Source organism: Pseudorasbora parva, chromosome 10 (assembly GCF_024679245.1).
Source record: "Pseudorasbora parva isolate DD20220531a chromosome 10, ASM2467924v1, whole genome shotgun sequence".
In the NCBI taxonomy this organism is placed as follows: Eukaryota; Metazoa; Chordata; class Actinopteri; order Cypriniformes; family Gobionidae; genus Pseudorasbora; species Pseudorasbora parva.
Genome location: NC_090181.1, coordinates 34383260 through 34396088, shown reverse-complemented (window position 1 = coordinate 34396088; position 12829 = coordinate 34383260). Strand labels below are relative to the sequence as shown.

The following is a 12829-nucleotide window of genomic DNA, read 5'->3' as shown; positions in this document are numbered from 1 at the left end:
CAAAGCTGCCGCTGCATATTTAAAAGGGGTTTTGGTGCAGGTGAGAGACTGCAACCTTTCCAAAACGCGGCGTGGTCGTCTTTGGGAGAGTCTATATGCTCTGGCGGTTTCATTAAACAAGTGTCATAGCTGGACACTGAAGCATGGGAGTGCAGCTTTGGCCTTTAAATATTTAATTCTGTCGTGTTTATAGGGAGAGGGGGATGTGATTTACACGCTCCTGACAGGCTGAATTGTTGTGGAGACCTCATCAAGCGCACGGGAGTCTCTCTTTCTCTCTCAGTGTCATCCTCTCTCTCTCTCTCTCTCTCTCTCTCTCTCTCTCTCTCGTCATTCACTATGTTCATTCAAAAAGTCTCAGTGCAGAGAGTTCACATGCATGAATAGCAGTAAACCCCATGTTGTAGTTGTGTCAAATGTATATAGAATAGTTCGTTAAAAGTCTTTTTTTAGTTGACCATACGGCATTTTTCAGTAGTGTGGTTGTAGCTCAGCTTTTTTCAAAATTGTGTATCAAGGTGTATTTGCAGGTACAGGTAAATTATTATTTTTCTTCCTTTTTTGTGTATGAACAAAGAATAAACACACTTTTCTAGAATGGATCTTTCCATTTCTCAAGTAACTTTAATGAAGACTAGTTAATTTTGTCCATTACGTTCATTCGAATCAGTTTTTAATTCCCAGTCCATGAGTGACATTTTGTCATCTTTTTAAATATATTCGGTAGCTTTAAATCTTTTAAAACAACTCTTGTTTATTTATTTTTTATGTCAATTAACTGATTCATTTATATAGCTATCAAATGAATCAAGTCTTCCCAGAAGTCCCTGCACAACATTTATTTAGCTTTTGTACCATTTTATATAGCTTCTTATTTATTTGTTTATCTTTTCTTTCAGCTATATTTTATATTATATATTATGGTGTTTTTATTTTTTATTGTTTGTTTTTTAAAAGCTTTTTATCAGTGTTTTTGTATTCATTTCTGTCAGTCACTGTGTTTTTTATTATATTGGTTTGTTTTATACAGCTTTTAATCAATACTTTTTTATATTCATTTCTGTAAATTAATTATTAGTTGTTGTTTTTTGGATACATTTATATATAAATTCTGGTGTTTTAGTTTGATTATTTTCATTTATTTAATTTATATAATCTCATATTTGTACATTTAAAGCCTATTGCTCCCTTAAGTAGCTTCAATTTAGTTTGCTCCTTAGTGACTTTTGCTAACTATTTTTAACTATTGCTAACTACTTTTTCAAATGGCTTACTTGACTGTAGTTTTCAAATAGCCGGTTGCTTCACAAGCTCAGCTTCAAAGTTATGCTTTTAGAGTTATGTTGTTCGTAAAACTCTCTGGCATTAACATATCAACCTTGCCCTTAACCTGATGACAGGGCTGTTTATCCCTGTTTATTAACACAATCTATGAGTTTTTGAGAAGACTGTCCTGCTCCTGTCTCTGCAGGCTCTGTGTATGGAGGTGCGGGGCAGACGGAAGGGCATTTCCTCCGTGCTGAGGCTCTGTCAGAGGCTGCTGGATGGGCCTGAACAGCAGAGCTCAGAGGCAGAGAACCAGTCGCTGCAGCTGCTGCAGGTCAACCTGGAGAGACGTTGGGAGGCCATCGTCATGCAGGTCCTTCAGTGGCAGACCAGACTGAAATGCTCACTGGGCAGAGACCAGGTCACATATGCTTTACTCTACAGTTACAAGAAAACAAGATAACGTATGTACTGTGAATATAAAAAGGGTGGTGAATGCCTAGGTTGTGTAACCTTGAGATCCACGCTATGGATGGTTTAATTGATTTAGTGGTGGAGTGGCATACTAGCAAACTGTTTACTGTACACTATGTTTACTTTATATTATTTTTAAAAAGTAGTTGTATGCTCCGTTTGCATTATTTAGCATCTAATTCACTAAAGGAATTATGCAAATTGGTGCAAACAACATGGTGAAACTTCTTGCAAATGCACACAAATGCCTGTTTTAATTAAACAAACTGTTTACTGCCTGTTTTCCATAACGCTAAAAAAAGGTGCAGTCTATAAGTAATTTGTGTAATTTAAATATGTATGGCACAGTGCTATAACAGGGCAGATAGCATAAAGGGGCATATCTGTTTTGTGAATTAATCTGAGTATGTGAACAGTATGCAGTGATAAACACTAGCTGTTACTATGTTGGATGTTTAATTCAGTTAAAACTCTCCATCTTTTTGACAGTCCGTTTAAATATTTTGTCAGTAAGGAGATGTAAAAAATCCATGGACACTATCTCTAATGCAACCATTATAATTCAACATACTGATATGTATTTTTTTCAACCAACTGGAATCGGCTCTTTGAAGATCTCCTTATATGTAGCTCTGGTTTAAAAAAAAGCTGCCCAGGACAACGTTAAGCAGAAATACACTAGTACCAATAATATAGTGCAGCACCGCTGTAACAGTGCAATAAGAATGATGTATAAGGCAGGGAAGTAGCAACATATTATTCTTGAATACACAGAGTAAGGGGATAGTGTACTAGATGCTCTCCCCAGATCCCCACTGTCCTGTGAACTCAATCGATTACAAATGCTGCCTGAAATAACTGACTGTTCTTAATGTATATTGAGTAACCCGTAGAAATGAAACAACTTGATCTTGTTTCCCTATCATGCACTGAAAGGCAGGAAGTAGTCTTTTAAAGCCCATAACATGTGCACATACCATGTTCACTGCAGTATAAAAAGACTTCCCATCCTGAAAACGGAACCCTTTACTAGTCTCTTATTGTATGTGTGGGACCGTTACAGTGCGTGTTAAACGGGGGAGTGGGCCAAGGGCTAGACTTCGCCTTTTGTCATGTAGATGTTGTGCATTCCTGCATGGCAGCAGCAGGGCTCTGGGGAGGCTGCGTGCTTCACACAGAAAAGCCCAGCAACCTGTTTGTGAACGTCCACTCACTTACACGGGGAAGACAAATTACTCGCCCCTCGCTCAGCTTGACCTTGCGGGGCTGAAGTGCAATTTCACTTTTTTGCGGGTGCAGAATAAAGGAAAAGAAAAATAATAGGGAGAGTTTGTTTTTGTGAATACAGTACACTTTGTGAGATGATGAAATGGCTGACTGTTGAATACTTCAGGAGGCCTTGCTCACTAAAAGTCTTTCGTCTGAAAAAATCCAATCGTTACACTTTCATTTTTAGCAGGATTTGTTTTGTTTTTTTCTGTAGAATATCAAGAATTCTGTTTGAAGGTCAACGAAAGACATAATGGTTTTTAAGTTAACTTTCACCTACTCTAAAGGGAGCGGTAAACCAGTCAAAGAGCAACTGTTAAAAGGGGAAAAAAAGGTTTCAAAATAGCTTTAATTGACACCGTCAAGTCATTACATGATTTTACTCTCAAGTTGAATAGAGTTTCAGAGACATTGAGACAAAATTCTCAGGTCATACTGGACCGTCTTGTTTAACTTTGAGTTTAACTACAAAATGACTTTTGTAATGGTGTAGCTAAAGTTTATAATTAGTCTATCTGATTAAAATGTTATGTGCTGCAATCAGGGTATAAATGTTAGCTGAGGCAGCGTATTGAAATTATTTTTATTTGATTAGACTGATTGATTGTTCTCACAGTTGAGGGTTTTTATCATGCACTAGCAATCCAGGCTTGTGCATTAGTATTTTCCTCATCAGCAGAAAGAGAATAAACAGAAATCAAATAAAAATTCATTTTATTGGATATATGACATACAAAGCAAGTGTTAGATTTGCCAGTTTATTAGATTAATGAGATAAAGAGGATCATATAAATAGACTCTTCCTGCTTGAACAAGAAGCAAAGCAATTTTTGTAATTATGTCCTGCGCTGAATACCCATATCTAAGCAAAACTTTATGCAAGGATTAACTTTGCATTTGATCTAATTAAAAGTCCAATTGAAAATATATTTCCCCCCCTGACATTTCTTTCCCCTCTTACAGGTGCCTGGGAACCTCATTGAGCCTTCACTTATGGACCTCCATGGGATGACGGAAGACTCTTGGGAGTGGGACGAGATGGACATGACCATCTGCGATCTGGAGACACAGGACTGTGAAGATGAGCAAAACACTGGGTCTAAATCACAACTTAATTCCCCAAAGGAGCCTTTGAATCTTACTGAGTCATGCCCAAATGACTTAAGATGTGGAGCAGCCTTGAGCACAGCAGAGTCGAATGCCTCATCTTCCTGTGTTTATCAGGTGTACAGTGTGCATAATGTTGAACTCTACCAACAACCCCAATATAATCACAAATCCTCTTCATTCAAAGTCCAACCGTCACTGTTGAAGAGACTAAGCGTGGATTCCTCCTTCTCCTCAACTGAATCTCTACCTGATATCTTGGGAGACCTGTTGAAGGGGAAGCACGAGCTGCTATCAAGTTCAGCCAAGAGATCGGAGAGCGAAAGTGGGATAGTTAGTGAAGGGGACACAGAGACCACAGGTAACTCTGAGAATTGCCTGCTGTTCCAGTGTGATGATCCAAAACTTTGTGTTACTCTCACTCCTCCAACCAGAGAAGATTCACTCAATGGAGACAAAGTCTCAGATGAAGACATTGACAGAGTTTTGGAGCGTGCCAACAAGTGTGCAGAATATGGTGATAGCCTTACCATTGGGAAGAGAGACCAGAGATGGCATATCCTAAGAAAAAAAAGAGAAGATAGTGGAGAAAGCAGGAAGAAACACCACAAGGAGCCAGTGAAGAACCTTGCCAATGGCCTTGGACTAAGCCAAGAGGCTAATGATGAAAATCTCAACATGAGCAGAGATGACGAGAGGGTGACTACACAACGAAAGCTCCAAAAGGAATTTGCACAGCTCTCCCAGGGGTCTTCCCTTGACTCCCTTTATGCAGTAGGAGAATTATTCCCATCTAGCAAAGAGACACTAACTCGTAGCACTTCCCTGGAAAGTTGGCTTGCTCCATGTAAGAGCACAGAGGACTCTGGTAGTAAGGAAAGTCTGAGGGACATTGGATCGACTGTGGAGCCCACAGGGGAACTCAGCAGAAGAACTCTGGAACTTCTAAAACGCCTTGAAAACATTCAAAGCCCTCTCGCTCTGAAGATGACACGTAGCATCTCTGACGTAACACTCCAGAGCAGTTCGATGTGGCGTGGGTCACGCTCAGCTGGGGCTCCCTCCTCCATTAACGAGAGCTCGGCAGCCTCCCTGACAGAGCTGAGCAGCACCGAAGACTTGTCCGTGGCATCCGAGGACCTAGCTGTGCAAATGAACCGCTGCGCTGCTGCTGAATCCAATGCATCTTTCCGCAAAAATTGCCGCAGCCAGCAACAAACCGACGAGACTGACGCGAGCATCAGTATGGTTGTCAACGTTTCCTGCACTTCAGCCTGTACTGACGATGAGGAAGATAGCGATCTTCTCTCCAGCTCCACTCTGACACTCACTGAAGAGGAGCTTGGTATTAAAGATGATGACTCTAGTGTAACCTCAGAGGAAGAATACATTGAAGGTTCCTTCACTCTCGGGTTGGATTATATAAAGGGTGAGTTTCAAAACTGGATAAAGCCTAGATCTCAGAGTAGAGAGAAAAACGAGGCCGATCTAGTGGATGAACTGCAGTGTGGCACCCTGTCTAGAGACATCCTGTCACCCATTAAGACTACTAACGATCACAAATTTCTCAGCCGGTCTGCACTAAAACTCTTGGAAGCCAACACTAATGCTAAAAACGAGAGCCTCAAGCAACAGGAAGTGGACGGCAACCGTCGAGACGCCACCAGAAGCTATATCAGCCGCTTCGCGGATGACATGGAAAACGGCAATGTCGAGAGCTCTCACATCAAAAGTAAGGATGAAGACGATGAGCTGCTGAGAGAAGAGGGAAGTCTGCTGACCAGGAAAGGTGAATCATTTAAAAGCTCTTACGTGGTGGATGCTATCAACGACGCCAAAAGCAGTATGTTGACCGCCACCTCTCCCTCTTCATGCGAACAGAGCTTGAGCTCCCTGGAAGGACAGTTAAAAGGTGAGCTGCCCTGTCACTATTCCCGCCGTCCCTCCCTCACCATCTCTCCCACAGAAGAGTGCTCAGGGTTAGCCGCACACACTCACAGCCGACAGAAGCAGCTTGCTGCCTTTCTGAATGACGTCCACGAGAACCATCAAGAAAGCTCTTCAGATAGCTGCAGTCACCCTGCTTTCATGTCTGAAGAGGCCAAAAGTGAAAATGTACATGACTTTGTGATGGAGATCATTGACATGACATCTGTGGCCCTGAAGACCAAAGAGATGCAAGGAGAGCAGCCTACGGATGTATGTAGCCCAATGTCTGTGTCTCAGATCAGAGAGAAGGTCCTCGAGCACTCCCATCGGCTCATTCATTTGCGGAAGGGCGACTTCTACTCCTATCTGTCGCTGTCCTCACATGATAGTGACTGCGGAGAGGTCAGCACCTGTGCGGAGGACAAGAGCAGCACCCCGATCCTTTCGAGCACGCCAGATTTCCATGACGAAGAGCCGCTCTTCGAGGCCTGCACAGAGGAAGTGTACCTGGGTCCTCCTCTATGTTACAGCATGTCCATTAGCAAACGTCCCACGAGACACAGCGGCAAACTAATAGAGCCCCTCGGTCTCCAGAGCCCAGCACCTTCATCGGGTTGCGATGAATACCAAAAAGCACATGGTATTTCTCAAGGAAGTGTAGCTGGTAGCCAGTCAGAGTGCCATAATGAGGCGCCTTATCTTAATCCTTTACCATGTGAAACCCCAATAGATACTGTTGAATGTTTTGCAGATACTAAAACGCTTGAATCCAATATTTCCCCTGTAATGACTAAGATAAGAGTCTCTTGCTCCACTACAAATCCTTTAAAAGAGGATGGCAGCCTTTATATTAATCCCAAAATTAACTGTCCGCTGATAAGGAAGACTGATAGCGATGAAAGGGCTCCTGCTTCACAGTTGATGAAACAGAAGAACGTTGGGAAAGGGCGCCGCTCTCTACAGGAAGCCAAGTCGACTCATAAACAGGTGTGTTTCGACATTACACCGTGCTCTATCTGCTTGTAATGAGAGCGGTGTGCGTTTCTGCTGAATTCATCTCATTGACTAAATATTTAAGTGGGGATTTTTATTCATTCTCTCACCCCCTTCTCACCCCTCCCCTGCGTTTTTCCCCTGAAGTGCTAATGGAAGAAGGATTTGCAGGCGTAGATTTAAAATTTTAAGGTCTACAGAACAGAATAATCATAATCAGTCAGATTATATTATGATTCATAAGCAAGAATGCGGCGAGGATCATTACTTAATTTCATGACTGAATTAGCATGTATTTGTGTTCTTTTTAAGTAGTTTTCTATTTCATATGCAAACTTCTCTCTGCTTGCTTCCAACTCTGTCTGCAAATCCTATGTTTGACCTTATATCAGGCAAATTAAGTTCCTACTTTCCAGCTAATCATTGACACTGAAAACACAGAATTAATTTCACTAAAGTCATCAATTGAATTTCAATGTTTTACTCGTAAGGACATGTTGATTTCATACAAATAGCTGAATGGTTTTATATGAAAACAGAAAGGGAACGATTACAATCGTCATCTTTTCAATGTTCCCCACTATCTACATCAGTCTGTTCATATTTCTTTCTCCTCTGTCTATTTACAGCATCTTTATTTTTTTCCTCAAATGTGTAGTTTAGATGCATACAGTGTGAAAAGTGTCAAATAAGCAATATAACAACGGTGCATATATTAAGGATGATTTTTTTTTAAGTATTGCATTTATTTTCTTATTTTAGACAACTATTTTTTAACCTTTTTAGCAAATTAAGACCTTTTTAGGTTTCCTCCAATTTTCAATATCAAATTTGTGTACTTTATTGATAATATATATGTCATTTTTAAATAATTTGCAGCTTTGATACATACGATGTGAGTGGTGCCAAATAGGTGCTGTCAAAATAGGTTAATCACATTCAAAATAAAAGTTTGTGTTCACATTAATATATGTGTGTGTACTGTGTATTACTGACAGCACTCAAATCAAGACATTTTTAGATTGGCCTGTGTGTAAACAATTTTTTATAATAAATAATAAAATAATAAGTATTATTTTTGCAATTTAATTTAGTGACTGTATTGGAACAGAAATACAAGCTTCACCATTAAAAATGAAAAGTACTATAAATTACATTACATTCAATTCTAACGGCTGCATTTTACAGAAAGAAACACATTTTTTTTTTAAAAACAAGAAATGTTAAAAAAGGAATAAATGATGGAAGTAACATTTCTCTTTTTGTTTCTCTCTTCCAGCTGGCAAGGTCAGAGAGCAACAGTGGTGTTGTGGAGGGCTGCAGGGCTCAGATCAGCGGTCCGCAGACAGATAGCTCATCTACAGGAAGGAGTAGAGTCAGCAGCAGGCCTCAGGTCAGGGTATGTGCTATAGGACTCGCTTCAACACACACAACCTCTCCCTCCCGGCCACTTCTACCACCCTGCTGAAAAACAGCCACGGGGTATTTTCGACGTCAAGCGTTACATTGCAAACAACCCCATTTTCCAGTGCACTCCATTCTGCACGCCTGCATGATTTATTAGCGGCGTGGTTTGAAATGAGTCTGTTTTGTGTTTTTCCTAGGCTTGTTGGTTGTGAAATTTTGCTTGATAAAAACCCAAAGGCTCACTGCGCGATGACGCAAATGCCCAGTCTGGACCGGCAGTGTCATGGTTTAAATTATAGGCCACTGTACTTTCTACATGATGACTCCCTTACCAGTAAATTGGTTTGAAAAGCATTCATTATGTAACATGGTATATGTATCCAATGGGGTTAGCCTTTGAATTGTCTTCCCATTTTTCTCAGTCTTTCGCTCTTACTGTCTCTTTCTCGGCCGCCGCTGTGGCCTCATCAGCGCAGGGTTGAAATAATGAATGTGTGTTGGTCGGCAATCATTTCTCTTGATGAGAAGCATATACAGCTGATGGGAAACTTAAAGAGAGCTGCTCTCTTAGTCTCCTGACTGCATCAAGATATGACAGACACATTTTAATATGGTGGAATTAACAGATGGCAAACTCAAACTTAATCTAGTTCGGGGACGGGCAAAATTGAGTTTTTTAGGAATTGGCTGCCTTTCATCGAATTGGTTTGGAAATCAAAAGTTTGGAAACATTACTATTTTTTATGTTTTTGTAAGAAGTCTCTTATGTTTAATCAAGCCTGCTTTTATTTTATTGAAAAATTAATATTGTAAAATATTATTACAATGTAAATAATGCTTTTCTTATTTAATATACTTTAAAGTATAATTCATTCATGATGCAAAGCTGTATTTTTAGCATCATTACTTCCGTCTCCAGTGTCACATGATCCTTTAGATTTGAAAACTCAATAAGAAATATGTATTATTAGTATCAATGTTGAAAACAGTTGTGCTGCTTAATATTTGAAGGATATAAGATTTCATATATTCATATGAGTATATGAAATAAATGTATACTCTTATTCAGCAAACATGTTTTAAATTGATTAAAAGTAATAGTAAAGCTTTATATTGTTAGAAAAGATTTCTAGATTTTTCTAAAATATATTTTTTAAACTTTTTATTCATCAAAAAATCTTGAAAAAAGTATCATAGGCTATGAAACATATTAAGCGGCTCAGCTGTTTCCAACATTGATAATAATTCAGCATATTAGAATGATTTCTGAAGGGTCATGTGACACTGAAGAGTGATGAGTAATGATGCTGAACATTCAATAAATTATGTTTTCAAGTATATTAAAATAGGAAACCCTTATTTTAAATTGTAACAATATTTCATAATATCACAGTTGTTTCTGTATTTCTGTAGATTTGATGAGCATAAGAGACTTCTTTCAAAAACATTAAACACAGTTATGTTTACTGTAGAAGGTCCCACGGTAGAAGGACTAGTACTGTACTCTACCAGTCCGGCAGTGTAAGATGAATTTCTTTGAATTCTCCTTCCTCAAATTCTATTAACTTCCTCTATTTCATTTAAATTTAGGACATTTTGAAGGCAGTTTTGAATGATGCGCGGCCCTGCAGCTAGCTAACACTTTGCAAGTATTTCTAAGAAAATGGGAGTTTTGGTATGTAACCACCACATACATAAATGATGAAATGATAACCGTTATATGATACAAAAGGAAGGTCATCTCAAAGATTTTTAGTAGTTGGTGGGTTGTGCACATTTCAGCAAACGCCCGAGGCTTCAGGGACACGGTAAACAGCAGAGAGAAGCAACTATCCGTCTCTACAGACACTATCATGTCAGCCCTGCGGTCACTGTGGGTTCAGTTCACACTGCACTGTTAAATGACTGCAGTGTCACATGACAGAGAAGACCTGGACCAAACAAACAAACAAACAAACAAACAGACGGATCAAATGCAATGCTTCATTTTACAAAGAACATCCTGGTGAATCTCACAACCGATTGCTTCATTTTACACATTTCATTATGTACCATACATTATGTTTAATATCTATCTATCTATCTATCTATCTATCTATCTATCTATCTATCTATCTGTCTGTCTGTCTGTCTGTCTGTCTGTCCGTCCGTCCGTCCGTCCGTCCGTCCGCCCGCCCAACCCGCCCGCCCGCCCGCCCGCCCGCCCGCCCATCCATCCATCCATCCATCCATCCATCCATCCATCCATCCATCCATCCATCTATCTATCTATCTATCTATCTATCTATCTATCTATCTATCTATCTATCTATCTATCTCCCTTCACCCATCAATCATCTCTTTTCATCCATCCATCCATCCATCCATCCATCCATCCATCCATCCATCATCTCTCTCCACCATCCATCCATCCCTCCATCTATCATCTCTTTTCATCCATCCAGCCATCTAATCCATCAATCCATCTTTCATCTCTCTCCATCCAACCATCCATCATCTCTTTTCATCCATCCAACCAAACATCCATCCATCCATCCATCCATCTATTATTTCTCTCTATCCATCTATCATCTCTTTTCATCCATCCATCCATTCATCCACCCATCCACCCATCCATCCCTCTATCCATCAAATCTTACTACATTCTATAAAAACAAATTGAACGCATATAAATTACTATATACTATATTTAATATGCATATTTTTTAAAAGACATGTCATTATAATTGGTCTTTCTTTTTGATCTGTTATGTGATAAGTGTACTATGAGCAGTGTTGGGTAAGTTACTTAAAAAGGGATTCATTTCTAGCTAGTAATTACATATTTAACAGTTAGAATAAAGTACTATTTACTCTCTATAAAAAGTATTGCATTACTTATTAACAATTACTTTTTTTAAATCCAGCTGAATGAGATCTATTTTAATTCTTTCAAAAAAATTATATAAAATTGCATAAATTATTCTTAAACTGACAAGTCACAATTAAAATACATTCAGTATTTAATGCAGTTGCATCAGAAGTAACTGTAATAAAATTACAGACAAATAAAGAGTAATCCCTTACTTTACTTTTCCAAGAAACAAAATAATTAAATAACAGTAATGCATTGATTAATAATGAACTACACCCTGGATTTAAGATCCGTGAGTTAGCAGTTATTGCAATTTTATTTTTTAGTTACTAACAATGTGAATGTGTGTGTTTTTTTTTTTTTTTGTAGAGATTCTCTGGAAGTCTAGCCACACCTGTGTGTAAACCCTGACTGCTCTGGTGAAGGCTCTCTGAGGTCTGAAACACCACCTCTGGATGGTGATGTGGGGGTCTGCAACGGACACCTAACTGGATGTTAGTGCATGGGCCATTAGTCTGGCACTTTAGAGTCCTTCATCCTCAGCACCCTCATCCTTTTCCTTCTGGCTGCTTTAATATTTACCCGTGACCTCTGCCCCCCTGCTGACCACCACTCTAAGCTCCACTCTGGACTGAGCTACCTCACCAGTCTTCCACCATCCCGACCCTGAATAACACATCAACACGATAAGACCACACTAAAGCCTCTTCTGTCATATTCCTGATGAAACTAGACCTGATCAGCCAGCTAGCGACATCTAAGCAGGCTCAAGTGTTTCGTGCCCAAGCGTAGAGGCATGTTACTTGAGGGTCGCCCCCATGAATCCCTAATGTGGTCTTAATCAGCCTCGACTGAGGTGTGACGTCACATTCTAAGATCCCTCGTGTGGAGGTTACCAAACAGGCTCCAGGTTCCTCTCTAGCCGAGTGACGTAGCGCCACAGTTTCTATGCAACACGACGGTTGTGTGGCATGTGATCTTTGGCAGTTTGATGCGACACCATTTTTTTTTTACTCCCTGAAAAACAAAGAAATGTATAAACATTTTGTGCCTTGCAGTTACTACATTTTGTTAAACACTGCTTCACCCCATTGTGTGTCCTGTGATCGGTGAGAAAGCAGACGCGTGGCAAGGCTGATGATGACGAATGGGCATCTGTAAATACGTGAACTGAACGTTCAAACCCTGGTGTATAATGATGTCATATTACTTCATGTTCGTGTTATTGTTTGTGTTTTACGTGACGTGGATAAATAGCTACTGTTAGACTGCATGGTGAACTGTGTACAAGAAAACTTCCATAAATAAACATCATTTAATGAATTTATCATACACTTCATTCTTTTCACACAGATGAAATGAGACCCATACTTGTTGGTTGTCACACTTGTGTGTTGGTTGTCACACTTTTTTACTACAGGGAATAATTTATATAAACAGATTAACTATAAGATTAATGTATTTGCTTACAATTTTTGCCCAGCAAAGCATATACAGTTCATTGAACATATTGATATTGATGCTTCTATA

General features: G+C 39.5%; 1 protein-coding gene across 2 annotated transcripts in view; it reads left to right on the top strand.

The window, feature by feature from the left end:
- akap6 (A kinase (PRKA) anchor protein 6) overlaps positions 1-12626 on the top strand; it is a 249859-nt gene extending 237233 nt beyond the window's left edge. Inside the window, exons 12-15 of one of the 2 annotated variants that reach the window (XM_067455963.1) lie at positions 1472-1687; positions 3973-7032; positions 8318-8431; positions 11669-12626. In XM_067455963.1, the coding sequence (XP_067312064.1) occupies positions 1472-1687; positions 3973-7032; positions 8318-8431; positions 11669-11710 (3432 nt within the window). In that variant the 3' untranslated portion in view covers positions 11711-12626. Of the gene's footprint in view, positions 1-1471; positions 1688-3972; positions 7033-8317; positions 8438-11668 lie in introns of both variants that reach the window. The other variant, XM_067455962.1, reaches the window with a different exon arrangement.
- The last annotated feature ends 203 nt before the right edge of the window (positions 12627-12829 follow it).